The sequence below is a fragment of the Poecile atricapillus genome, chromosome 1 (assembly GCF_030490865.1).
Source record: "Poecile atricapillus isolate bPoeAtr1 chromosome 1, bPoeAtr1.hap1, whole genome shotgun sequence".
Classification (NCBI taxonomy): domain Eukaryota; kingdom Metazoa; phylum Chordata; class Aves; order Passeriformes; family Paridae; genus Poecile; species Poecile atricapillus.
In genome coordinates, this window is record NC_081249.1 from 144,526,969 (window position 1) to 144,554,682 (window position 27,714).

The 27,714-nt window shown below is 39.6% G+C and overlaps 1 protein-coding gene across 1 annotated transcript in view; it reads right to left on the bottom strand.

The window, feature by feature from the left end:
• Positions 1 to 27,714, bottom strand: part of SPTBN5 (spectrin beta, non-erythrocytic 5) — a 95,767-nt gene that overhangs the window by 16,391 nt on the left and 51,662 nt on the right. The window contains exons 35-53 of the mRNA XM_058861014.1: positions 25,025 to 25,129; positions 23,871 to 24,056; positions 19,665 to 19,820; positions 18,837 to 19,028; positions 18,135 to 18,230; positions 15,404 to 15,522; positions 14,645 to 14,759; positions 13,821 to 13,934; positions 12,990 to 13,111; positions 12,190 to 12,352; positions 10,167 to 10,355; positions 9,263 to 9,340; positions 7,662 to 7,834; positions 6,508 to 6,598; positions 5,710 to 5,856; positions 4,131 to 4,268; positions 3,113 to 3,369; positions 2,768 to 2,954; positions 128 to 340 (exon numbers count right to left, since the gene is read on the bottom strand). Coding sequence (XP_058716997.1) covers positions 128 to 340; positions 2,768 to 2,954; positions 3,113 to 3,369; positions 4,131 to 4,268; positions 5,710 to 5,856; positions 6,508 to 6,598; positions 7,662 to 7,834; positions 9,263 to 9,340; positions 10,167 to 10,355; positions 12,190 to 12,352; positions 12,990 to 13,111; positions 13,821 to 13,934; positions 14,645 to 14,759; positions 15,404 to 15,522; positions 18,135 to 18,230; positions 18,837 to 19,028; positions 19,665 to 19,820; positions 23,871 to 24,056; positions 25,025 to 25,129 — 2,841 coding nt within the window. The remainder of the gene's footprint in view (positions 1 to 127; positions 341 to 2,767; positions 2,955 to 3,112; positions 3,370 to 4,130; positions 4,269 to 5,709; positions 5,857 to 6,507; positions 6,599 to 7,661; positions 7,835 to 9,262; positions 9,341 to 10,166; positions 10,356 to 12,189; positions 12,353 to 12,989; positions 13,112 to 13,820; positions 13,935 to 14,644; positions 14,760 to 15,403; positions 15,523 to 18,134; positions 18,231 to 18,836; positions 19,029 to 19,664; positions 19,821 to 23,870; positions 24,057 to 25,024; positions 25,130 to 27,714) is intronic.

Consider the following 27,714-nt stretch of genomic DNA (forward strand, 5'->3'; position numbering starts at 1 on the left):
AGATAGGAAAAATCAGGGCAGTGTAAACTGTGCTCCTTTCTGCACACTTACATCCGTTCAACAATATAGGTGTCAGTTGTTTTAAGAAAAGAGAGGCCAAAATAAATCTCTCAAAATAAATCTTTACCTCATTTAGGAACAGATGGGCCTCATAGGACTGCATAAGCCTCTGTCTCCTCTCTTGAGCCTCTGCCTTCAAGGTCTCTACAGAAGTCTCAAGCTCCTTCAGATGCTCTGTAATCTTACGAGAGGCTGAGTGGCCTCCCCTCACCAGTTTCTGTCCTGTACTGATCACTGATTTGGTCAAAGCATCCCGACTGTTTATCTCATTCTCCAGGTTCTGGAAAGAGTAAAGAGTAAAACGATAATTACAAAAATTGAAGTTATGGAATTTTATTCCAGAAAATGTAGTCATGCATATATAATTTCGTTATAAATTTGCTTTCTAATGGTCAGACGTACAAAGCCTGAGTGCATGCTTGAAGTGGAGTGGAGAACTCTTTTGGGGGTGAAGGAGTAATCATAGAAATCAAATTTATCCATGAAGTTTGAACTTTGATGTATATCTACCTCAGAGTCTGGAGGGAATAGGTTCTAATCACAAACCTCTTTTTTGTAGATTCCACTGAAATGTACCCTGTTCCATGCCATTATATGGCATTTCTTGAATTAAAACATGTCTAGAGAAGAATGACCAATTTTCCTCCCCATTATTATTTATCGCTTGCCAATGCTTTTGTAGAAGATGCATCTTTGCATAGCAGCCACTGTAAATGCTGTGGGTACATGAGTGCCAGGCAGCCAACAGGACAAGGAGAGAAGAAAACCACCTGAACCAATTCTCAAAGGCTTTACTTGAAATTAATTTTTGAAGACTGTAGATTTTAAAACAACATGCATCTCCCCATATACTCTCCCCTGGGTGGGCAGGGCCCATGCTGATATTTTTCGGTGACCATACATGCATTCTTTGGCTGACTGTGCCTGAGCACCCTGAGCACAAACAAGCCCCACAATTTTAGCATTGTTCTGTTTAATTTCATAGCTATGAATAAGCAGGTTCAGAGTTAGACTGCAGTGCTGTGTTAATACAGAGGAGATGCCCTCTATAAGGAGAGGAGCTGCTTTTTCAACTTAAGAGTCAAACTTGGCTGAAAAGAGCTCTGATTCTAATCTTGCCTTTAACTGACCCCTATTGATTTCAATATGTTGTTGAAAAGTGACACCATATCTGTTCCAAGACAAGCAGCTGTTTGAAGGCATGATATATTTGTGTGTAAATGCTGTTTCGAAAGACAGCTTTGTTTTTTTTTCTTCCTTAGGTTAATACAGTTCACACACAATCTCTTTTGGAGTTACAAACCAAGGACTGAATTTTGCAAATCTGGCCCATTAGGACAAACAATAGAGGGTGGAACCAACAGTATATTCAATTCCTGACTGTTATGTTAATTCTGACATTTTCTTGCTTGTAAACCAACAATTAAAAGAAGGTGCAGAGGCTGTAGCTAATAACACGTTGAGAGTAAAAAGCTTATATTTTAATCCTGTTTCCAGAAGAATAGTAAGTAAAATGTCAGAGAATTTTATTATGCACTGATTTTATGGTATACATCTCCTACTCTCACAGGTAGTTGAAAAATTTTGAGACTTAGCCAACTAACAAAAAATAACCATAGCCTAAAGCAGTCTCTCCTCTGTTCGTTCAGTTATTTGAAATATTTTTTTCAGATTAATTCAGCTCAAGCATTCTTTTCTTCTGTGAACTTAATTACTTGCTTTCCATGCCAATGAGCTCATAAATTTCAGGAGTAATTGCACACATAACAACATTTGTACTTTTAATCATGATGAAACAAGCTTTTCTTTCTTACTGTTTCACAATGATTGCACCAGACACTTGGTCTTTCTCTCTCTCTGACTGTATATCACACACATTGACAACTTATAGGATCTCCTGTCTTTCCCAATCCTAATGAAGGTTGCACAGGTTTCCCCTAAAGGCACTTGACATGGCACTTAAATATGATGTCATATGCTAATATTAATATTAAATACCAAAAGCTGCTAGAAAATCTTAGCAGGAATATTTTTAATTCCACCTTGTGTTTGCAAAGAGACAGTGCTTCTTATTAAAGAACTATCAGGAAGGTAATTATTGGTATTTGAGATGACAGTATTCCAGGCACTGCTTCCTCTGAACCTTGTGAAATATTTCAGCAGCTGTCTTGAAAGCTACCACTGGAATGAAGGTCAGCTAGCATAATAGTTCCCTGTAAACTCCCTCCCATCAGAGCAGGAAAAAATTTGGGGGAAACTGTTTTCCTAGTGTAGTGGTTTAGGTCACTGATTTGTTTTTGGTTTTACAAAACCAGCACACCTGGGAGCTCATCTCACAACATGTGAGCAATGAGCTTTCTTGGATGTACTTACTGAGTTTGAAAGCATTTTGTTAGGACCAAAGAGCCCATGAAAATATGCAAAAGTTTGTAAAATCTATTCTGTATTGAAAAGGCCGGGGTTTGAACTGAGCTCCCAGAAAGAGCCAACATGTCCACAGAAAGCCTGTGGTGTGGTACTTGCACCACTGCAACAATAAGCAGGATGGCATCCTTCATGTTGACAAGTCATGGACATATCCTTGAAAAAGAGAAGGATAAAAGTGATCCCTGTTACCCAGAACACAGCAGATGAAGTTTGCTAGAGACAAATTGAGTCCAGTGTTCTCTGATTCTAAAGACTGTGAATGGCTGTTACATGACACTACCTGGTGCTTTTCTTGTAGACTCTGAACAGTTGCCAGGGATTTGCCATAATCCTTGGAGGAAGCCATGGGGAGCTTCTCACGAACCCAAGCCAACTCCTCATCAACATCTCGGAAGAACTGGTACTGAAGTCTGCTTGCCTCCAGACTCCCCCGCCTCTCCTGCAGTGGATCATGTAGCCTTTTGTATCTGTAGGTTTTAAACATTATCCAGTGAGGTCTACAGATTGATAAGGAATGAATGCAGAACACTCATTTCAGAACAGAGTATAGAAGGAAAGAAAATAATATTCAGGGAAGAAAAAAGCTGATAAAAGTAGCAAAATGACGGCAGAAGACATCACACACCTCTGCACCAATTCATCCACTTTCTCTTCTAGTTCATCAGCAAGGAAATGTTTCTCCTTCTGGAACTGCTGAGCTGTGGCCACAAGCTCTTGCAGCCGGTCCCTATGGGCAGCAATGTCTTCCTCAAGTTCCTCTTGTTTCTTCAGGTGACTGTTCAAAACCACCAGATCATTGTCATTATACGGTGCTTTCAGGTCATTTTCCACACCTTCCAACCATTTCTCTGTGTCCTCTACATTTCGCTGAAAATGAAGACCCTGAGAACAAGCAAGAGGAAAAGATCATTTAAACTTTTAGGACAGATAATGTGATGTTAAAATCTCGGTCACGCTCAGTAAAGATTGCACAGAAACATGGAGCAACTTCCCAGTGCTCAGTGAACTCTTCCCATATATAATGGTGGTGCAAATGAAGAGGAGAATTCAGTCATGGTGAAGACAAGAACAGATGCATTAAACAACAACAGCCTATCTTACTTGTGTTGCACAAATATAGATCATGCAGATCATGGACATAGCACCTTGAAAAAACCCAAACTTTCAAAGGGAGAGGTCTGTTTTATAACCACAGATTTTCTGATAGCCCAAGCAAGGCATGACAATTTATGTGCCTGGACTTAGAAGAATGAAAAGCAGCTGTAGGTTTCTTTCTCAAGAAAAAAAAGAAGAGATCTGGAGAAAAGATGCCCTGGAGACAGATGCAGAGAGCTGACACATATGAGTAAACACATTTTTCTTCAGTATGTCTCTCTGGAATCTGGATCTAAACCAGCAGCAGAAAGCAGAATGGAGCCTAGCCTACAAATCCTATTCCCTTCTGAGGGATCTCCAATTATCCTGCTAATTCCATTAAGTCAGTCCCCACTTAGTAGATTCTTTGCAGTTATGGTCTTGAGGAATCAGGTTGGATTGTATCAAGTGACACACTTGTAGATGAGACATGCAGCAAGGCAGCTTTGCTATCTCTGGAAAAGACACCAAGATCCAACCACTGGCATCCCTGTGACCACTGGCATTACCTTGTAAGCATCCTGCAGTTTTGTCCATTTATCCTGGCAACTTGCTAGCAGCTCCTCCCACAGTTCTTCCATTTCTTGTAGTCTGGACAGAATGGCTTCTGGGGCATAGTGCCTTTCATGGAGCATCTTCTCCCCTTCCTATCTCAGAAGGAACAGGCAACACATTCTTCCTTTGTTGAAAGCACCAGAATACATCATTTTGCCTTCATAATCAAAGCCTACTGGCACTCTTATGTAAAGGGCCAGCTGCAACCTTCACCTCCTGACATAAGAGATGGAGGGATTGCAGAGACAGAGAAAAATCTAACAAAGACAAAAGGCTTATTGAAATCAGGGCAGAAACTGCACAGCAAGAGAAGCAAGAGGTACAGCAGGGGAAAGTTGCTATTCCAGGTCAGTAGGTGTTATAAAGAGCAGCTACTAGGACTATTCCCAAGAAAGAAGGCAGCATCATGAAATAATGTGAAAGAGTTTGTGCAAACAAGTCTTTAAAAACAGATAATTTTACTGAGGATTGTAACTCCACCCTTTAATTCCCTCTTTGTCGTGTCTGCAAACAAGGAGAAAGGAGAAAGGAGAGAGGAGAGGAGACTCGAGGAGAGGAGACTCGAGGAGACTCGAGAGGAGAAGAGAAGAGAGGAGAAGAGAAGAGAAGAGAAGAGAAGAGAAGAGAAGAGAAGAGAAGAGAAGAGAAGAGAAGAGAAGAGAAGAGAAGAGAAGAGAAGAGAAGAGAAGAGAAGAGAAGAGAAGAGAAGAGAAGAGAAGAGAAGAGAAGAGAAGAGAAGAGAAGAGAAGAGAAGAGAAGAGAAGAGAAGAGAAGAGAAGAGAAGAGAAGAGAAGAGAAGAGAAGAGAAGAGAAGAGAAGGAAAAGAAAATAAAAGAAAATAAAAGAAAATAAAAGAAAATAAAAAAGAATGTGTTTTTAAGATTAAGGTGAATCTGGAGGGGGCAATCTACTTTTAATACAGCAATCTATTCTACAATACATCTAGTATGCACTGTGCTGAAAATAAAATTATTAAACATGTAACAGTCTATCCTTCCAAACTTATCATCTGATCTTCTGCCAAATATATGACAAATCTTGTCAGGCTTCCTTCATATCTCACCTACTAGCATGTCTCTGCAAAGGAAACACTTGAAAACTCTACTTTATCCATTTTTTTGGATAAATATTGTATGACTTGTTAAGGTTGTACATCCAATCAGGTGGGTTGGGTTCTCTGCTGGAAAGAAACAAGGATACCTCTAAAGTGGCACTCACCCAGAGAGATGTCCCTAAAGTCAGTGGGTTGAATCTTTTGTTGCAGGCCCCCATCTCTTTCCACTGTGTGCACAGTAAGTATGCATAGCAAGCTCAGACTAGATAGTCAGAGAGAGAGGGTGAAGAAACAGGTGGAACAGAGAATTCCTGATGGACTGAAAGAATAAGCTTCTCAGTATACTCAGAGACAACATGGACAATGCCAGTGAGAGGACAGTGACTCCCCCTTCCTTGTTTGAGATCCCTGTAACTCACACTGTCTGCAGTCTTTCATGCCAGCTGCCCACCCTTGCCCAAAACCCCTGCTTCTCTCACTGATTTGATGGAGTCCAGACGGTTTCTATTGGCCATGATCTCTGCTTGGAAAGTCTGGTGCCTCTGCAGTTTGGTCTGCAGATTGCTTGGATCCTTCCAGCTATCATCCTGGGCAATGCTATTCTTCTCATTAATCCAGGCAGCCACCTGTGGGGAGGGAAAAACAGAAGACGAAATCTTCAGTGTTTGTTCAGTTTCTTCAGCTCCAGCCTGACAAGCTCTCCTCTTACATGTATAAAACAGGGAGCTGGTAAGCGTGGATTGAAATGAGTTGTCCTTCAGAGGTTCTGCTTCCCCAGAGGTTCTCTTGCCCTTCATGAAGCCACCCCTAGATGTGTGTTGCCTTGAAATGGAGCTGTCTCCATCAGATAGCCCCCACACTCCCCATTTCTCCCTAAGGTGAGAAAATGCATGGGCACATGTGTGCATAGGGGAGCATAGACAATGATCTCCCTATTTCTAACCCATTATCAGTATTTCAAAATAAATAACTAACTTTTTTCTTCTTTTTAATTTTTAATTTTTTTTTTTTAATGGTGGCACATTCCCTTTTAATGTATTTATTTCTTCTGCATTTTCTGTTGTCCAATGTACGGTAGATCTTTCATTTACTAGACTAGACTAGAGGGAAGAAGAAAAAAAATATCCCTTCATTCTTATCCTCATATTTCCCAATATTATCTCATTTGAGGCTCAGTTCCTTGATTTTTCTCACAGTAAATCTGTCTGGGGATTCAGATCTATGCAGCACAGCATGCTTTAAGAAACCAGAATATTATGAATCCTGTGTAATTGTACCTCAAAAGAATTCTTCAGGAACTTCTGCAGAAGCCTTGATTCCTCTAGCAAATGTCTGCGAGCAGCAGCATTCTCCAGTAGTCTCTGTTTTCTGAGATGAAGACAGATGTGTGAGGTAAAAGTCACAGAGTGAATTAGATAAATCTCACCTCTAAAACACTCATGATCTAATCCTCCATTCCCTAGGAGGGAAATGCCCATAATATGCAGATCCACTTGATCTGGGTTGTCAGAGAAGGTGCCCAGGAAACTACAGGAAAGATTGTTAGCCAATAGATATGTTTAAACTATCCATAAATTCTGTATATATGGTATCTGCCTGTAGATACCATTACTGGTAGATCACCACTACTGCCTAAGAGAACATAAACTCAGCGCGTTTCTTATGTGGAAATCCTGCAAGTGTGATGGCATTTGTCATGGATGAACCAAAGCTGTACCATCCTTTAATTTTTTTTTCCAATTCATGACCTGCAGGACTTTATTCGTGTTAATGCAGATGTGAGATATTAATAAATCATATCAAATTAGACCATATTAATAAATCTGTTCACTTGAATCTATGTTCACTTGAATCATAAGAGATCTCCAGTCTCTTTTCATAACTTTTATGTAGCTCTTTTCATCTACCAAAGCAGTGAATACAACTTCTTTTACTTCAGTGCCTGTTTAAGATGAACAATATGCAAGTTGCTACTAGGAATAAAGTAATTCACATGAAAGGGCAAGATCTGGTCAAAAAATTTGCAAATGCCCTAATGGATAATTTGAGTGGGGCTTAAAGATCAACCCCATTAGAGCAGAGAAGAGCAGCTGTCTAGCAAATTACCTTTCTTGATGGCATTTAATGATAATGAAGTATTTAATGGCATGGCAGATCTTCTGTTGGCAGCACTGTCCCTAAGGCCAGGCCAGAATACAGAATTACAGAGAAACTGCCTTATTCTGAATCCTGCTCACCCTCCACTTAATTGCATTTTGGAAGCCTCCTGATGAAGTACGGCCAACTTGGGGAGACCCCAGCGCAAAGCAGGAAGTTGAGAAAATGCAGACCAGCATATAGTTCTCTTAAATAATTTAAAGATAATGATCACATGAGGAGGATCTCATTGCAGAAGAGATTGGTGGCTGACATGGGAAGGATTTGACTTCACCTCCTCAGAACAGCCTGGCATCTGTTGCTGATATTTTCTGAGTCATAATGCTTGTTCTGTGTTAGCTGCTGAGCAAATGAAGCCATCTCATCGATTTTCTCCATCTGAGCTTCCAGGGCTTTTTCAAACTGTGTGTGTTTCCGCTGCAGGCTCTCCACACTAGACACTGAGTCCTGGATAGAATTCAACAAAAGGAAGCTGCTTTCAGTCAGAGTTTTTCCATCCAAAACACGGATAATCCAGAAGGTAAATGGCATTTACCCCACATCTGCAAACTAGCTGTCAGGAAAATTTATTTTTCTTTGGAATTCATTGGCATTGATCTGACACTTGGGACCTAAATAATGTTCCATGGAAGGTCTGAGACCATTATTTCAGTGCTTAGCTTCTAGTGCATATTGTTGTGCTGCACAGAACACAAAATGTCTCAAGAATTAAAACATCAGTTCCTAATTTAAAATCACCCTTAAAACAGATGCCATGCTGAATGCAAATGTGGGATGCCAAACTGAAATTAGAGTTAAGCGAACAAATATGTCACAGAAAGAGGTTAAAATTAGAGTCTCAGTTTCAACTTCCAACAATTTGGAAGAGTTCAGATCCAGATTTGAATTTGAGGACTGGAGTCTGACATTACAGTTAATCTGGAGAGAAACACTTCTTGTAATGTTTGTGAATCCCAAGCTTAATGACTCAGAGTTCTCTTTTCAGCACCCCTCTGCACTTTAATTATAGAACCAGTGGTGTCAAAATGTTGTTAATGCAGTAAACTCTGCTTCTCCCCTATTCTAAAAGAAGCAATAAGCTCACATCAAGTGGGTCAGAAAAAACACTGAACTTCTGGGTGTTTACATGAGTCATTGGATGGGAAATTACTCACAGAGCATTTTCTGCACATCGCTGAGCTAAATGTGCAGAAATTAGAAGTCCTTCTAAGTCTCATATACTGTAATGAAGGGACTGCAAATACACTGAATTCTGAGATGTTTTTCTAGCCCCTGCAGAGGCAACTAATTGAGTAGCACCACCTATACGAGGTGTAGGGTGAGCTAAGTGTCAGAATGTATATCCAGCATCCTGAACAGCTTTTGCAGCCCACGCATCACTCTGCAGTTTCAGCTACTGCAGCGTTACTGATACCTGTGGTAGGTAATTTAAAGCTACTCTGGGAGTGCCAGCAGGGACAGTCATGGCTTGCATACTGCTGGCAAATGTATTTGGGTCAGATAACACAAGCCAGGCTGAACGAGGCATTGAGCAACCCGGGCTGGTGGGAGGTGTCCCCACCCATGGCAGGAGGGTTGGAAATGGATAGTCTTTCAGGTCCCTTCCAACCCAAATCATGCTGGAGTTCTACATTTCTATGCAGTCTCCTTTTCCTTCTATAATCCGAGCAGCTGGATTGTTTCATAACTCTCAGTGCTGAGATTCCCATTCTGTGTAAAATACCAAGGAAAGAAATCTGATCCTAAACCACCAACAGGGCAGAGCAGTAACTTCAGAAGGAGAAAGAGCATAGAAAGGTTCAGGGCACATCATTGTGCAGTCCCCTCTCCTCCAGACTGATTGCAGAGAGAATTGTAACTACTCAGAGCACATACCCCTAAGTCCTCATTAGCTAGGAAGGCCTCTTTGCTGCTGAGCCAGCTCTCAATCTGTTCCACGTAGCCATAGAATTTCTGTATAGGAGCAAAACCCAACAGTCACAAACATGACAATATGCTGAAATGCTGAAGTGCTGTAAAGCAGAAGCTAACCTGACTGCAGGTGACTACACCAAAAACTTTCAAACTTTTCAGAAAAAACCCTAACTTTCATGGTTATTTCAAAAATTAACATAATACATGAAAAAGCATTCAAACTGCCCATACCATAAGATTTAAGTTCTCATATATGTGATGACTTTAGATGGGATCAGTAGTCCAGCACTTATTTAAAGTACTTGACATTCTTCATTGTAGAATCTCTGTTTGAGCAGAAATTTTTAAAGTAACAGATGACTGTTATAGGGAAGTATTTCTGGAAAACTGCAGCCAAAATAGTTCTTTTATTAGGGGAAAAAAAAAAAAAAAAGCCAGGAAAAAATACATTATTCCCTCCATGCTAAATTTTTCTCCAGTTCTTAAAAAATACTGGTCTGGCTCCATGTCTTTTTGGGAAGGTTATAGAATTTGGAAGAGTGGTGATGTTGTGTTTTAAGTAAGTGTCATTTTCCAGATGTATGAGAGTTTCACCAAATTTTGCTAAGTTTTACAGTCTTTGAAAAACATATGAGCATATATTCCACAGGAATTTCTATGATTTACAGAGGTAAAATTTCTCAAAGTGTTGTCACCACTGAATGTGCTTGACCCTCAGTATGCCTTCCAGAAACCAGTGAAATACAGATTAAATACTGGGTATTATTAGCACATCTTCCTTCCTACCCTCTCATAAATTTGCTGTTTATATCAAGAAAAACTGTCAGTGGCATGTGCATTCCCTCTTGAATGTCATTTTACTCACCTGTAAATCTTGTGCCTGAAACAATTTTATGTATTGCTCTTTCCATGCTTGGATCAGTTCAGACCAGGCTTGCTGTAGTCTGGAGAGGCACTGGTGAATCTCAGGGGTTGCATAGTGACCAGAATTGGCAAGTTCCTTACCACAGTCACTGAGAGCATTGAATCTTTCCACTCGGGCTTCAATCTCCTCCTAAAATACATTACTAAGTTTGATGTCAAGGATTTATGAAAAGCCATTATTCAGAATACAAGCCTTAAGGGGAAGAGTTTGGTCCGTAACTTTCCAGCACTAATATTTGTATGGAAAATCATTCATCTTTGAGCTATGTTACTGGAAGGGCATAGAATTGCCTAAGGGAGAATAAATATAAATAGTAAATGACTTTACTGGTCCAGGAACAACTGTTTTCCTACAAATGAAAATTGAGATTTAGTTAGAAACAGATTAGAAAATGTTGAGATATAAATGAATACCATTTCAAACATTCATAATATCATCCCCCAGTCTTCCTACATCAAAGTGGCTCTTTTAAGAAACAGTGCCTAGAATTTTTCCTCTCCCAAATGCAGACAAATAAGTTGTCATTAGATTTTTACTTTAAATACATGGTTTTACTTCATTTTGTGTTGTTAAAATGAAACACATTTAACTTTTGCACCTGGTCTGAGGAATGAATCATGTTCATCCTGAAGGTGAAAGCATAAAAAGCAATTATGACCCCTGCAAACTGAATGTGGAATTTCTAATGACAGCAATTTGAAAATGAAAATAACTACGAACTGTAACAATACCATGTATTAACTCATAAACCACCTTAAACACTATGGCATGTACTATTAAATTTCTGAAATTAGAACTGCTGCTTTTAGAGATTTTTGTGGTAGTGGTGTTGCCCAATCACAGATAACACAGCTATAAAATTGTAATTCAAATATTTTTAAAAGTCACATTAGCATCTTGTGTTCAACCCTAGTCTCTTCTAAGGACTTTGGTTTGAGCCACTGACCAGAATTTAGAGATCCTTCCTTCTTGCCTTGCCTATAATTTTGGTTTAGTCAACAAAAGAACATGATGCCAAATTTCCCCCTTTTCTCTGTGACTATCTCCTAAGAACCATTTGGGTTCCTTGACTATCAGATATTAAAGATCTTGACACCATTTAAATTTGGAGCACACTACATCAGTGGTTTGTGATATTTCTAATACCACAAATAATTTTTAGCAAAAACAATGTTAAGTGGTATGAGAAAGCATTGTTAAAATGGATGACTCTAAAGACTTCACACTAAATTCAGGATTGGAAAATTAATCAGAATCTACACATTCTTTGTCCTAATAAAGGGACCCACAAAGCACTGGGTATTAGTAATTATTCTTTGAACAGGATTTTTAGAAAAAGTAAAATAATTGCAAAGATAATGTAGCACAACAGCTGAAAGATACCTATGATTCTTGGGAAAAAGTAAAATATTGATTTTTTTTTTTCCCTAATGTTAATTAAAATATCACTCCTTTTAGAAAAAACCCCAAAAGTATTAGCCAAATTAGCCACCAAAACATTAGAAAGATAACGATTAACTGGCATATGAAGTGTTTCAGAACTGAATATATAGCACCATTCCGTTAATTTACTTCACTGTGTGAAACAAACTGCTGTTTTTATTTTCTTCTCAGGTAAATTAAGTTCACATGAAAAAAATCTAGCTTAAAGCAAGGATTATCTGGCATTAACTTCTTTGGCAATATGAATAAGGAGATGAGCAGTGAGCATGATGTGAGACTGAACCTGTTTTTCCCTGTCAGGTTTGGACAGCAGTACAGGTGAGAGCTCATGGGGCTTCTGAGCCTTTTTGCAAAGACACAAGCCATCCAACTGCCCATGAGACAGTTTTGTCAGTATATAGGTGATTTCTATCCCCAGCCTGGTAATGAAAACAGTTTTTTACCATGTTATTGACAGAAGCATGCAGTGCACACAGAAAGATTCCCAGGATGTGCAATTGGAACCACAGAGGATACTTGCCTTTCTCTCCTGATGCTCCTCAATCATACTTTCAGCTTCATTTGCGCTTTTAGGCAGCCCCCCTGCTTCCATTAAAGCTCTGGTGTTTTGGGCCCAGTCTAGTATCTCCTTCATCTCCAAGTTAAATTTCTGCAACTGGTACGAGGCTGCCAGCTTCTCCTTCCTGCCACACAAGGTGCAGTTCAGCATTATGTGACATGGAATTATCTAGCTGCCTTTCCCTCCCCATTCGCAGAGGAAAATATCTTAACAGAAGCCAAATGAAATTAATTCAAACTTTTCCTTACAGTTCCTAAGAATCCTCATGTTAACCAAAAACACAGGAGATGCACACTGCCTTGAAAACAACATACTTACTAATTTTTCTACATCAGTTCATTAGCAGAAGAAAGGACAAAAAGCCTTCATATGCGTTGCTTACACCGATGATTACAGATCAGGATTAAGCCTTTCTTGTTTTAGGAAGATTCAAGGGAAAAAAAATCTTCAAGGACTATCCAAAAAATAAGCCTTTCACAAAGGCTTTATGATAGATTTAATTTGATAGTCTGAAAGCATTTTAGTAACATTATTTAATGGGATAAACCACAAAAACATTGTATTAGTTTTCCCAAAGTCCCATTAGTGGAGCTGTTTGTATATCAAGTCACACTTTTTCCAATGCAGGTGTCTTAGCTGCCTGTGTAAACTTTGTAAAAAATCCTTAAAAACCTTTAAAAGACCTCTGGCAAGTAGGGTTTAGACCCCAGGGAGCAGCTTTGCTCCTGCTAAGAGATATTCAAACAACTCTAAGTCTTCACCTTTGTTTGGCCTGTCCCTGGAGTCGTAGCCAGTTGTTTTTCATCTCCTGTTGCTTCATAGTCAGTTTGTCATTTATGGACGGATTCCTTGTGGAAAGGCGGAAAGATTCCACTTCCAGTGGCTGGGAAGAGATTTATAGTGGGGTAAATTTATGCCAAATACTTATATTCATTCCTGAGTTTGTCTTTCAGGAAAAATAGTTCTTTTTAAGATCCCAGGTCTCAAAGGCAGGTAATTAAATTACAATAGCAAAATATTCAAAGGGATGTGTAATATGCAAGAACTAATACACAAGAATTTGTGAGCAAACATTCATGTGAAGAAAGATCTCTGTGCATTACTTTGAATGCAAAAAAAACTTAATTTACAGTTTAGAAAAGAGTTTTGCAGAATATGGACAAACAGGAAAATGAACTGCTAATTCTAACTACGGAAACTACGTGCAGTATGGGGTTTGCATTTAAATTCTGAACAGAAATAGAGTTGTGATTTTGGTTCATCTAAATCCAGGAACTGGGGGAAAGATGAAGTCCATGCTTTCCAAAATGTATATGACAGTCTGATCTGGCTTGCAGGTGAGGGCCAGAGACCTAGAGAACATTAAAAAGGGACTTTTCTTCTTGGATTTTGTGCATCAGGAAGAATAATATTTGATAAGATAAAGTAGGATCAAGCAGCCTGGTATTTTCATGAGAAGAAATTTATTCTGCACTTGTATAGCTGAAAATTCCTGCTAATCAGTCTGAAGAATAACAATGATTTTTCCACCATATTTTCAAGAAGAAAAAGTGAATTTTTTTTAGTATATATTGTACTTTCCTACTTCTTACCTCCATTTTGGACTTAATAACACTGATTTCTCTCTCCATTTCTTCATGTCTTCGAATCAGGTTTTCCACACTTTCCACATCTTTTCCGTAATCCAATGCTTGTATCAATACACTCTGGAGAGGGCATGGAGACATGCAAATGGTGAAGATTACACCAAACAAAAGGATTCGTATCTTAATTATTTCAAAGAGCTTCCTCCTCCTCCTTCACCTCTTTGCATTGCCATCTGAATATTCTTATTGTCTTTTTAAATATCAATACAGCACATTGTCTGCTCTCCTTACAGAGATGAAACAAGAATCCACACCTCTTTGAGCAGTCATAATCCTGCTTAAGGTGCCTCTGGCCATTCACATGTAAAACAAAAATTGTGCCTCCCTCCATTTCTCAATCTTTCTTTTTTTTTTTTTTTTTTTTTTTTTTTTTTTTTTTTTTTGTCATATGCCAAACCAGAAAAATATTTCACAATAAATTGTGGCATAGAAAATCAGGCATGTGTTATGAAAATACAAAAGTAAAATTTGCCTTTGGTATCCTAAGAAATTAAATCCCATAAAATGAAGAAATAGATTTTTAAAGTTGTTTTAAAAATTCAAGCCAAAAGTCTTGTAACCTTAAGTAGTACCACTTACCTATTGACTAATAATTAAATAAACGTAATTACTTACATTGATGAAATAATTAGCTTTTATATAGTCTTTTTTTCCTCTTTTTTTAATATCACAGTTATAATTCAGGATTGGCATTTTTACCTCTATTCCCTGAAAGAATAAGACTGATAGAGTATTTTTCCATTTCAATTAATCAAAATTGGAAAACTTACCTTCTCAGTAATTCTTTCTGTGATGTCATCTATTTCTCTGATTAAGGCATGAATCTCTAGGGCTCCCTCTAACTTCTTCCTGTATGCATTCAGGTTACCATGAAAACTGTTCCACCTTTAGTTGGAAATAATATTTTAAAGATGTATATCAGAGGTAAGGATTTCCACACATGGGTTCCATGATACTCATATTTAAACAAAACCACAGGTTTTCTGAACTACCTCATGCATTGATACCCAAATTCTCTATAGCAGGGGGCTTATCACAAGGATGAACCATTACCCTGAGAAGGTTATCTGGTTGAATTTATTCCATATCTTCAGGATGGCATGGGGTTAAAAGCTAAAAAGTACTGATTCAGTTTTCTTAAGCTCTCAATGATCTCACAAACGGTATCTTCATGCTTTTGTTTCTTAGATAGGGGGTTGTGGAGCAGCAAAAGCACAGGGCAATTCACCAGGACAACTGTGTGAATAAATGGAAGAGTCTAAGCTTCATGACTCTCATGTGCCAAGTGGTGTGAAACAGAGTATCTGACTCCAAGGCTTAGAAACATGACTTTGGCACTTCTGGATTAAGAATCCTTCTAAGCTACCTGCTCTGGCAGTCTGGAAAGACAACTCCAGTGTCTGATATTTGGTAGTTGTGATATTAAAGAAGAAAACAAATGTTTCAATTCCTTCATTTATCTCAGCTGAAGACACCTAATTTTCCCTTCCTGTTTTTGCTTTACACAGGACATCTGAAAGCCCACTCACTTCTCATTGAGCTGCTTTCGGCGCTCATAGATTGTTTTTGTTTCCTCTTTGTTCTGTCTCTCCAGTTTCATGGCCAGGGCATTGATTGTCCTGATGTGGGCATCATCTACTGTTGATTCCTGTAAAGTGACAAAGGGTACAAAGGTACATGTTCAAATTGCTTGTGACTGAGTTTTCCACCGAGGTGACAGTCAAGCAGCAGCAAGAAAAGGTTTTACCTCGCTAACGCTTCAGACACATGGTGTTTGCTCTACTACAAGTGTTGGTGTTACCATGTGCCTGATGAGAAGACAGTAAAGGCAAGAAAGAACATTAATGGCTGTAGATGCAGCAATGATCTTGGTCTAGGTGAGATCCCTCAGACCCTCATTTCTAAGCCAGATACTCCAGCAGGGGTTTGTTTGGTGAAGAAACACAGATGCAGTTGCTGGTTGCTGATATGAGGCAGATTGTTCCTCTGTCAGACAGGTAGTGACTCATGGGCTCCTGAGCCCACTGACTTATCTAGGTGAGATTCTGTCCTAGAGTGCCTTCTGTACTGTAGACAACAGGCTCAAAATCCACACAGCCTTGAGAATTCCAGACAACCTATGCCACTCTGTTTTCTTCTAAGTCTAAGTCTTCTAGGAGACTTTCTTCCCATGCACATACCACAGAATGGATAATATTTGCACATTGCCCATATAATCTGGAGTACAGTGGGATAATTTTTTCTTTTGGAGCACTACAGATGGCCAACGCTGCTCCAAGATTCAAACACATTCTTTATTTTTCTGGGACAAATGAATCACAGGTTTAGCAGGGAGACAATCACTGGTGTAAAGAAGCACAGCTGCAAGATGTTAATGTAAGTATTCACTCCATTGTGTGCTTTGTTTATGCAGCATCCATACCAATATGCCTGCTTCCATATGTGCTTTCCTATTATACACAGCCATAGAGTAAAAGAGAGAAACCAGCAGACAGTCAGATATTCTTCAGAAACCCTGTAGCCTCCTCTCCTGGGAAATAATAGCAGCACAGTGAATAGGAAGTCTGGCAGCCATCAATGTATCATGATTACTCCCTACCCTGATCTCAGATTTTTCTAATGGGAAAACCCAGACTGGATGGATGCACACACTGTGCCAGAAGCAGCCCCCTTCTGTTTGTATCATCCTAGGAAGCACTATACAGCTGAGCACAAACTATCTGGGCGTAACTGCATAACTGTCCCATCTTTTTATCTGCAGGAGTTATGTTCAGAGTGTTACAGGAGCAGTGGCTACAAGCTGATAGCCAAGATAAGGCCAAGACTTGCAAGAGTGGCACATAAGGCCTATCTTAGTTTATGGAATGACTTTCCTATTCAGAGGCTTATGCTGACTGGAACACTGGGTTGTTTCTGCCCTATTAATCATCCTTTTGGCTGGCACAAGCTGTAGAAGAGCTCTTGCTCAATCCCTTAGCTCACAGTCAGCTGGTGAGTACAATGAATGTCTCTTCAATTTACTAATTCCCTGGTGCTGAAGCCAAGTAATTTGGCTCTCTATCCAAATCCAGTGTGAATACACTGTCACAAAATTCTGCTGGGTTCTGGGATAGGGAGCTCATGGGTTTCTCCCTGGTGTCAGGCATATCTACACTGCTATTTTGCAGAAGAGGATTGTCTTCTGCTACTAGGCAACAAAAGTAGATGATGGGAGCTGCCAAAACAAGAATCAACAAAAAGATAACAGGCAAACAAAGGATGAAGAATATTAGGAGACTATATTGGAGTAAATATCACTCACAAATTCCTAACACATCTCTTCCCAGACCTTTCCAGCAAGTTCCAGACTAGCAAATCAGCACAGTAATCTTTCCTGTGACACACAGACCTCTTAGTCCTCATCTGTAGCAGTTCACACAGAGAGAACAAGAGGTTGCTGCAATTGCATCCCCTCAATATATGGCCTCACAGTTCTCACGGGGGGAGCTGAACACATGACAAGGAGGCCCCTGCTCCCCAGGTTTGGTGCCTAAGTTGGCACATCTCACTGGGGGCAGGAGAGGCAGCTGGCATGACTCAGCACCACAAAAGAAGGACAGAGATCTCAGCATTGAAAGGTGAAGAGTGCAGCTGTCTTGTCACATGACTGTTATCCAAAGCGTAAACCATTGCTCTGTTTTACTAAATGTCTGGTTATTAACGTTATGATTCATGAGTAACCATGTGTGTGTATATAAACAGAGGCACCCAGATTTATGTGCTTAATTTGGATGAAGGAGTATTAGAATGAGACCATTCCTCAGGAGAAGGAAAATGGAGAAATAGAGGATAGAAATAGAGAACAGTTTTTTTTTTTCACAGGCTTGTTCATGGAAGGTCCAGATCAGTTCTCAGATTCAAACAAGCATGTCTGAAACACACATTTTTAAACCACTTTTGGGTGGAAATCACTGTGACTTTGCAGACGGCATGAACCAAACAAAATCTGCTCAAATTCAGGCTCACACAGTGAGTCATTTAATGCAGTCTGAAATGTTAGGTTGTGTCATGAGTGGCTGACAGTCCTGCCTAGACATCTTCAAAGCAGAAGGCATAATAGGAGAAAATTCAGTCTTTTAAAATGACTTTTGAGGTAGTGATATTCCTATCACTTTGGTCTTACACCTCCTCAGAGCACTGGAACTATATTTATTAACTGGACTGAAAAGTTGCCTGCTGCTTGCAGCCATGCAAGACATGAGCATGGAAAACACCTCTTACCCCTGATGTTGCTCCACGGAACTCATTCAGCTTTTTCTTGAGCTGCAGGCAGTGTTCATAGTCATTTCCCACATCACCTACATTAATCATGACCTCCTAGGGAAATAAGCAGCAAACAGACAAATATTTAGGTGAAGAGTTCAAGACCACAGCAACTCCCAGTGCTTATCCTGATGCAGTAACTTCTGTGATGTGCCTATAAATCACCAACCTACAGCTTCTGAAATAGTTTCTTCTGATCTTTAGATAATTATGAGACTTGGTCCCAACTCCCTTTTCAATCTACTACTGGCTACAGAAGCAACCTCTGAATGAAAGTCATTCTTCCTTCACCCCTGCAAAGAGAAACTTCCAGACAATAAGAGTGAAGGCCAGCTGCCAAATGCTTCAAGTGTCTTCCATTCTTATCTGCTTTCATTTCTCTGTCTCAGTAGAGACACGTGAGAGGGCCACATATAATCACAAACTCTTCATGTGCACAGTTCACATGAGAAGATTGTGCTAATACTGCCCAGTTGACTCTGGTATGGACAGACTCCATAGAATTTTTTCAATCATTCCTTTCATATTGTTTGTAGCACGTGTCATGATTCTTCCAGACAAAAATCACTAGGCAAATATCCTGGAAGATGACACAGAATGTCATTGCTAAATGTCAAGTCTCTAGTGTGCTGCTTGGGTTAAATACTAAAATCCACTTGCCTTCTCCCTGATCCAGGCTTCCACCTGGTCCACCTTCTGGAGAAATTCTAGGAAGTCCCGACTGTCCTCCAGCATTTTTCCACGAGCAGCAACAGCTCTTTTCAACTTCTCCCAGTGTTCCTGAAGCATGCGGACTTGGCGACGGATCTCTCCTGATTTTGGGTGGCCTTTTGACACCAGGGCTTCTCCTCTCTTCACATTCAGGAGAAGAAATTAGAAGTTAAAATTGCCTCATTTTTAATGGGATTACTATGTTTCGTGTCTTTCCTAGGAGGATTCTTTCACTTTCCTAACCTAGATTGAGCAACAGATTACTTATATAAATTCTTATCACCCAAAAGATTAAGCCAGCTGGAAAGCTTTTACATGTGGAGGGAATCTAGAATCACGGAACACTGGGATTTGAATATTTCCCTGCCAAGGAAGATATTCATGGAATGGGAGCGCCAAGGGAGGTATTACAGATGACTGTGCCCGTTAGCTATATGATTCACCCAGTTCCAACAAGAATGTTCACAAATTTGGCATGAAATCCTATTTGCCTTTTGAAGGATTAATCATGTCAGACAAGGAAGAACTCAGTGTGTATTTTCCTATTTAGGCTATAAGGAAAGATGGAAGCTCCCTGGGTGGAGCAAATGAAGTATCTCCTTGCTGTAAATTAACAGCATTACCTTTCCATGGCAAAACAACTGGGTTCTTGTCACACCAGTGGGATAATTGATGCAGAAGTGATGACCAAGCTACTCTTCCTTTACCTTTCATCAATCTGTCCATCTTTGGATGAGCAGTAATAATCTTTAAAAACACTAACAGAGAGAGGGTCACCTTATTAACAGCTGTGATGATTTCTTCATTTGCTAGAATCTCTGCCTCAAAGACCTGATGTTTCTGCAGCAGCTTCATCTTGTCCTGCAGATTGCTGGGGTCTTGTGTGGAAGGGTCCTCCAGCTTCTGCATACGCTCACTGATCCAATCTTCTGCCTGCAACGTTGAGAGGCACCCGAGTTAGCACAACAGCCACCTGGGATCCTGGGACCTCCTCCCAGGATACGCCACCATCCTGTGCAAGTGTCTGTACCTGGGCTGGACAGACTGAGTGGGAGCTGACAGCTGAGCTGGGTGGACCTCCAGTTTCTGAACCTATTCTACTTTGTTAAATGCAAGTAGGAATGAAACTAATTTTTATCTGACCACAGGAGTAATGAAAAATTCCTTGAATACCTCAGATTTTATCACAAGGCAGATTATACAGTCTTCTAGATTATGTAGAGAGCATCACATTTCAAGTGAGATTATGACCACTGAGTCTGGGGGTTTAAGGCTCTTAGTTTCATCTAGTATCTCTGCCATTGACCTACCTGCAAAATGGGCAAAGATTATTTAGAATTCAGTGCCTCACCTATAAAACAGCACTAACATTTCCTCATGTCAGTGGTGTTGGGAGACCTAAATGGAAAATGCAATGCAAATAAAGATTTGCTGACGGGGCGCAAGCACTAGTCAGATTATTTGGATGGAAATGCAACTATATTTGCTTTTATACTTCATAAAATTCAAAGTTATCTGGTCAGGAATATCAGATTCAGAAAAACAGGTGATTTGTGAAAGCTAACAAAGCAAAAGTTATGTGTTCTCTTACGAAATCATTTTTAAGGGGATTTTAAAATATGCAGAATAAAATGAAGAATAGGAAACCAAGTTTCCCACAGTTTTCTTTAAGTTCTGCTGAACTTTATCCCTTAGCACTGAAGGAAATATTTTCTATCCATCAAAACACTGAGAACTGAACACTTGACATAATGTTGTAACTGATCCTGTTGTCCTGAGAGCACTGAAGTAATGTAGTGTTTTGACAACACAAAAGCTGCTAATTGAAGGGTAGCTTTATTCATTTCAAAATATCCTGGCTGTCCTTGCAGATCTGTGTGCTACGTGTACACAGGACTTGTCAGCTGGAGGATTTTGTCTGTTAATTAATGATTTGAAATGTTGTTTCAGCTGCTGAGATTCTACAAACAATAACAGAAACAACTTCCGCTAGCAGCCTGCTCTCCAGAAACTGTTTCCCTCCAAAGCACAGTTAGAGACTCAAACAGGCCATGTCAAACTTAGCAAGGGCTACACATTGTCATGTGCTGCTTTCATTTGCAACACACTCCTCGATGGCCTTCTCCCATTCCCAGCCACACATTTGTGCTTCAGCGTCACTCAAGTGACTTTTCATTTGAATGGGAGGCTCATCCATATGGTTGGAATGAGAAACAAACCAATCCCCAGGATAAAGCAACTTCAAGGTCGATTTCTCTCCTACTTTTTAATTAGAAGCAGTGGCTTTAATGATAGACTGAACATCTGAACTCTTAGTGCCTTGGTTTATTTTAAGACTTGTTTAAGATGGCTCTAGAGAGTGAGGGATCCTTCTCCTGGCCTTGTGCCCGCATTCAGATGTGAAGCAAAGCTGATCTGTTTTCCCAAGATCTTTCTATGGAAAGATTTAAGGGTTGTCTGGGCAGCTATTTTCACTTCAGTGAAGACAACAGAAAAACTAGTGTTATGCTCAGTGCAGGCACAAGACCAGACTTATTTCTATGGGAGGAATAAAAAATGTGGGGACTACCAATTTAGAAACTTACTCTTTCAAAAGATCAGTTACTGTAACCTCACAAGTACAAACTGTAAATTACACTGATTTTTTAATGACAGAAGTATGCAAAGCACATAAAGGGATCTGCCTGCTCCAGACATCTAGAAAAAACTAATTGTCTCTCTCATTCCTCTGACATAAAGATGTAAATGTTTTTTATTCTTATGTACAGGGTGAAAGGGAAAGAAAGTACTACTAATATCATGAGCAAGTTTCAAAGCCAGTGTTAAAACCCGGAGCCAGCTTTACAAGTCACAAACTTCTAACTTTATAATATTCCCTCTGCAATAACTTAAATACACGTATTTCTAAGTAGCAACTTCTCATTTGTCTTCCAGATTAACACTGAGCTACAGATTTTTTGGCAATAGGGTCGTTTATAAGTCTGTCTCACTTTACATAAGACAAAAGCACCATATTTCTACTTTAGAAGGGCGAGTTTTATTTTGTAAACTGCATGTCATCTCTTGAGTTAATTATTGTGGGTCATTGTACTAATGTGTGTAGTTCTCTATATATTTGCTTCTAGAGAATAACTAGAAGAATTTTAATGATGACAGTGATCACTAATTTCTGCTGACACAAAAAATTCAGTTTGATCAATAGAAATTATTTAACATGTTTGCAGGACAGAGAGTTTTCAGGGGGGTGGGGCCTGAGCTATGAGTCTTGTTCTCTTAAAAGGCAAGAATAAGCAATGACCTCATTGATTTCACAGCCAAACTCAAAACACATCTCTGAATTTAACATTCTTGTGGGGACCATTCTCATACAGGACCTTGTACACACCCAGAATGTAATTAAAATAAATTTAAACATTCCATTCTCTCCAACAAAGAGAAAGGAAGATATTATTGTAAGATTTTTGGTTTTTTTAACTGCTTGGTGAAATTCACATTCTACAGCATTAGGCAATGATTCTAGGTTGGTGAGGTAAATGAGCACATATCCTGAGAGCAAAAGTTCCCCAAAGAACTCTTCGTTGAATTTACGTAGAGAAAATAGATGAGAATAGGGAAATGTTCTTCACTATGCAGGGCCAAATCTTGTGCATTAAGCTTGTGATTCAAGAATGAAGGGAACCCCAGCCCAAGCACTGATTTGACAGTTACAGAGAGATGGAAATAAATGCATAACTATTCCTACCTAATGGGTTGACTGCATCTCTAGAAGGGCATTGGCAATTTCTCTACCAAGAAGATTTTGGGAAATTGCTCTTTTGAAATTATAACCCCTGTGCAATGCACCATCCAGTCCATCCACTCCCCTCTGCTAGTCCAAAAGGTGGACAGACCATTACTGGTGGATTTTCATTGATCTCCTATCATGGGATAGTAACGGTATAACCAAATAATACAAGTGAATATTTGGGTGTATAAATAATTTCTAATAAATTTTATTAAATGAAAAAGGAAGAGAAAAAAGAAAAAGACAAAGAGAGAAATAGAAATAGAAATAGAAATAGAAATAGAAATAGAAATAGAAATAGAAATAGAAATAGAAATAGAAATAGAAATAGAAATAGAAATAGAAATAGAAATAGAAATAGAAATAGAAATAGAAATAGAAATAGAAATAGAAATAGAAATAGAAATAGAAATAGAAATAGAAATAGAAATAGAAATAGAAATAGAAATGGAAATAGAAATAGAAATAGAAAAAAAGGAAAAGGAAAAAGAGAAAAAGGAAATAGAAAAAGTATAGCTGTGGTTTTATAAACCATTGAGGACATTCCATGGGACAAAGCAGCAGAAGGGGTAGATACCAGACCAGCAAGAGTGCTTGAAAATGTGCCCCTGCGTCTGTGTGCTCTTGTTTATGCCAGCACAGTTCTCAGTCACACATGTTATGCTGCCCTTTGAAAGGCTGACCTAGTTTGTCTTTCCAACAGTAGTGACAGAGCAGAGCTACTCAGTTACAGGACTAAGGGCAGAACAGGAGACAGAGACCAGCATGTTCTGCAGAGGCCAGTCTACAGTAGCTCAAGAGCTGTACTGAGTCACAGCAGTGTTTTGAAGGCCTTCAAGGAACACCCACTAATAAAGCTTGGTGCCCAGGCTTTCCACTTTGTGTTCATCCTGATTTGGAATGCATTTTCTTTCTCACCAAATGAAAAATATGTATTAGCTTGCAGTTTTCCTTTCAACTGTTTTATTTTAGCAGAGCTTTTGATGAGTGAAATGGCTGTAATGGACACAATTCCATGACAATAGTATAGTAACAGGAATGGCATTGGAGCATCGTTTTGCATGAATGTGGCAGGAGTTGCCACACCAGAGTAGATCATCCATCCACCTGATAATGTCTGGCAAGAGTGAGCACTTCACACAACAGAGGTAGGCAGTTCCTCTGCTTTACATCCCCATTCCACTCTAAAACCCTCTTACCTCTTCCAAGTTTTGGTAGAAAAGTGCCAGAAGAAGGGCAGTCTGCAGCTTCTCTCTCCTGCTCTGGGATAGATCCTTGATCTGACGCTTCCTCTCGTGAATGACATTCAGTTTGTGTTGAATCTTTTGCCCTTCTAGTCCATCAGCCTTTTCCAATCTGCTTGCCTGTTCTTGAAGAGACATCATCTGAGGAGGCAACAGATCTCAAATTACTTTTATGCTTCCAAGTGGTGTGAAAGAAACAAAATAAACTCCTTTCATAGCTAAAATAGTCTCATTTTTTCTGTAATGAACCAAGGACAACAGGGACAAGTTAACCAGCATTCCCCCTCAACCTGTACTATGTTACATCTCTGACATTACTGCTGCTGGTACATCCCAGCTACATAAATTAATTAAAATTGTAGCTTCAGGAGTGCCTATGCCACTGATTGTCCAGTGCAAGGAATCATGAAGCAGGCATGACATCCATGAGTGCTCAGATTTCATTGCTTTCTGGAAACCAGGTGTTGTAATGTAGCTCTCAAAATGAGCAATCAGTCTGGCAGGGAGCTGGCAGGAGTCCTGGGGCTTCATTCTGGAGAAGCCAGGCACAGCCACAGATTTAAGCTTAGCTCTGCCCTGGTGAGTTACAGCAGTGGCCACCAGCCAGGCAGATTCCTTTACACAGGTGAGCAATTCAGTGTCTATTCCAAAGGTGCAGAGAGGCTGCCCATTTGCTACAGCCGTTGTATACCAAGTGCATATGGACAACTTTTTTAATGTCAAAATACCTACTGTGTTTTGTAAAACACTTACTCTATTTTACTTGCTTTAAAAGTCAAAATTTTTTAATGAAAAAAAGCAGAAACTTCTGATATCCATAATACAATATGACCTGCTTTAAATATTTTTTCTTGTAAGTCCCCCTGTTCAGCTTACTGAGTGGTTTTCCTATCTGTTGCATAGACTTGGGCATGGAGTGTTTTAACAGTTGTTCTCCAGTGTTCTGCCTCTTATTTCCCTAAGCTTCCCCATTTTATCTTTTGTTCAAGCATATCAGGCATTTCACACCTGTTACCAATTCAAAGCGTTACCATATTAAAAAAAAGTATATTCATAATTTTGGCTCATAGAATTCTAGCTGGTAGAATATTTGTTGTTTATTGTTTTACCTTCTCATCCTGTGATGCCAGAAGCTTCTCAAAAGCCTCATGTTTCCTTATCAGTTGCTCTACTTCATCTACAGACCTTCCGAGGTCACTGCTTTTCAAATAAACCTATAAAAAGAAGTTTATTATTTTTTTCAGTGAATTAATTACCCCATAATCTTGATTCATAAATGGGAGAAGAGGTATTAACTCTGCTGCTGGGAGTACACTTGAGAGGGAAAAAAAGGAGCAGGATGCAACAGAAGACAGAAATTAATTATTAGAAGTCCATGGTCTTGAGCAAGAAAGAGAAGCATTAACAAGTATATTAAGGAAAGTGACCTGTCAGTCCTTATCACAACTACTAAGTCACAAGGCAGTGAATTCCAGAGGTCTAAGCCACCCTTATAATCCCAAGCAAGACCACTGTCATGTCTGACAGATGTCCATATGATTCTGTCTTAGAAGAGATCCCATAACAGAGACTTTACAGCCTGCCTGAGCAACTTAAACCAGTGCTTTAAAGCACTGGTTGAGTACTGAGGTACTTAAACCAGTACCTCCACAATTAGCACAGTTTTCCAGACATCTAGCCTGAAAATGCATGGCTATTGCTACAGCTAGTTACATACTGCCCTCTTCCTCACACTCAGGAGTTCATTCCTTTTACGTTTGCTCCAGCCTTGTTCATGTTTGTAGACCTTTTGCATAAGAGGATTTCTGTCTTCTCGCGGTTAAAACTACAGTGATCTGATCAATTATTCCACAACATCTCTGTCTTTCTGGTTCTGATTATCCTTACTGCTCTCCTCTGGGTTTTCTCCATTTGCACTTGTTTTGAGACTTGATGTAACAAATGGCAATAAGCAATAAAGCTATCCAAGAGAAGACTGGGAAGTCAGCAGAGTGCCTTTCAAGCTGCAGTCTTCAGCATGTGCCTATATATAGTGCTTTTCTTTTATACAACACAATGAACTCAAGTTCACCCTGCAATCTACAATGAGCTTCCAGAAAGTTTTCAGAAGAAGTGCCGTCAGATCAGCTTGCCCCCATCCCGTATTGCACCTGAAAAGATTTCATAGCTTGCACCTGTACCACATGCATTACATCTGTCATTTTTTCAGGCCATCATTCCAACTTATCTGCACTGATTTTATTTATTCTCTGTTCTGCCAGTCTCCGATGCAGAAAGACTTTAGTCCAAAATAAAAAATGTGGTTTTAAGAAATCTGGCCTCTGCACCTTTTAACATTGTGCAAGTGTGCACATTTTCCAACTAATTCACACATGTCTCAAAGGCACTGCAGTGCTCCCTTACTCTGTTCTGGTGTCAAGAAAAATGATTGCCCAATTAATTGTCTCATATATTTTGTTATACTTAGTTTTACCAAATGCAAAAGAATAAAGAATATAGTTATCTATTAGCAAAAAAAATTATGCTTTTCTTCAGGTTGACAGGAATTTATTATTTTTCCTTGGATGTAACTGCCCACAGGTTTTTTTCTTGTTCAGTGATGAGACAACAGCAGGATAAAATCCCCACTCATAGGCTCTGACAGGACATGAGCAAAGACTATCCATGGATAAGGTTCACACTGAAGTGACTATGGTTGACAGACTTTGGAAAATCAGACCACTGTGAGGGATTGCATTTATCAGCATTGTGTAATGTGTAATCCATTTTGTGAGCTCATGGAATCACAAGTCTTTGGACAAGGATGAGAAATTCCAATCAGTAATTTTGACTGGGTAAAGTGCAAATAACAGATTGTAGAAGATTTGAGAACAATTATATAGTGTAAAAGAATTATGAGGCAAGAAAGAAGCAGAACAGAATCAGTGAAACAACACAACTGCTAAACATTTTGGAAATGGGCTAGTAAAGGACATGGGTAAATCTGTGCCTTTAAGCCATAGGTGTGCACGGTAAAAAAAACAAACATCTAGAGTGATCAAGAGAGATCACTCTTGTGCAAAATGTCACAGTCCTGTAGCAGTCTTACAGAGTGTTTTTTTTATAAGAGGGAAAAGATGTTCTTTGACAGCTGCTTTAGAAAACCAGCCATGATGTTTATTCTCTGGACAACTGCTTAACCCCGCAGGAGAGGCTTCCCAAGCTTGAACATATGTGCAGGGTACTCCACACCTACTTGCTAGGGTCTGACAGCACTAATGGGCCCTGGATGGACTCCTGCTCCCATCTGGGAATCTCTCAGCTCAGCCCTGGACATCAGTCCCTCCTGAGCTGCATTGAGGTGCACTGATCCTGCCCTGATTGCCTTGGACACACCCCATATTTCAGCCACTACCTTGCTTTGACGTTTGATATTCAGCTGCTCAATGGACTTTTTTACTGCTGCCACCACTCAGCCCTCCTTGGGGGCTGTGGATAAGAGGACTGGCAGCCAGACTCAGCTGGATGTTCTGGCCCATTTTTGAGCTGTGAATATTTTGCCTATACAGAAAAATGCACAAACAAATATCATGTCCAGGCCAGACTTTCAAACTGCTCTGTGCTAATCCATTCCCATCACAGTAATTGCAGTCATGAAGAGAGAAAGGCCCCTGTTCAACAGGACTAAGTTTAGAGTAAGTCTGGCCCATAATTCACCAGAATGTCTAACGAAATACATTAATACCTCTGCTGTGTCTCTGTGTGTTACACACAGCCCCCACCAGAAGGTGGATACTCTGTCATTCAAACTTTAATCCTT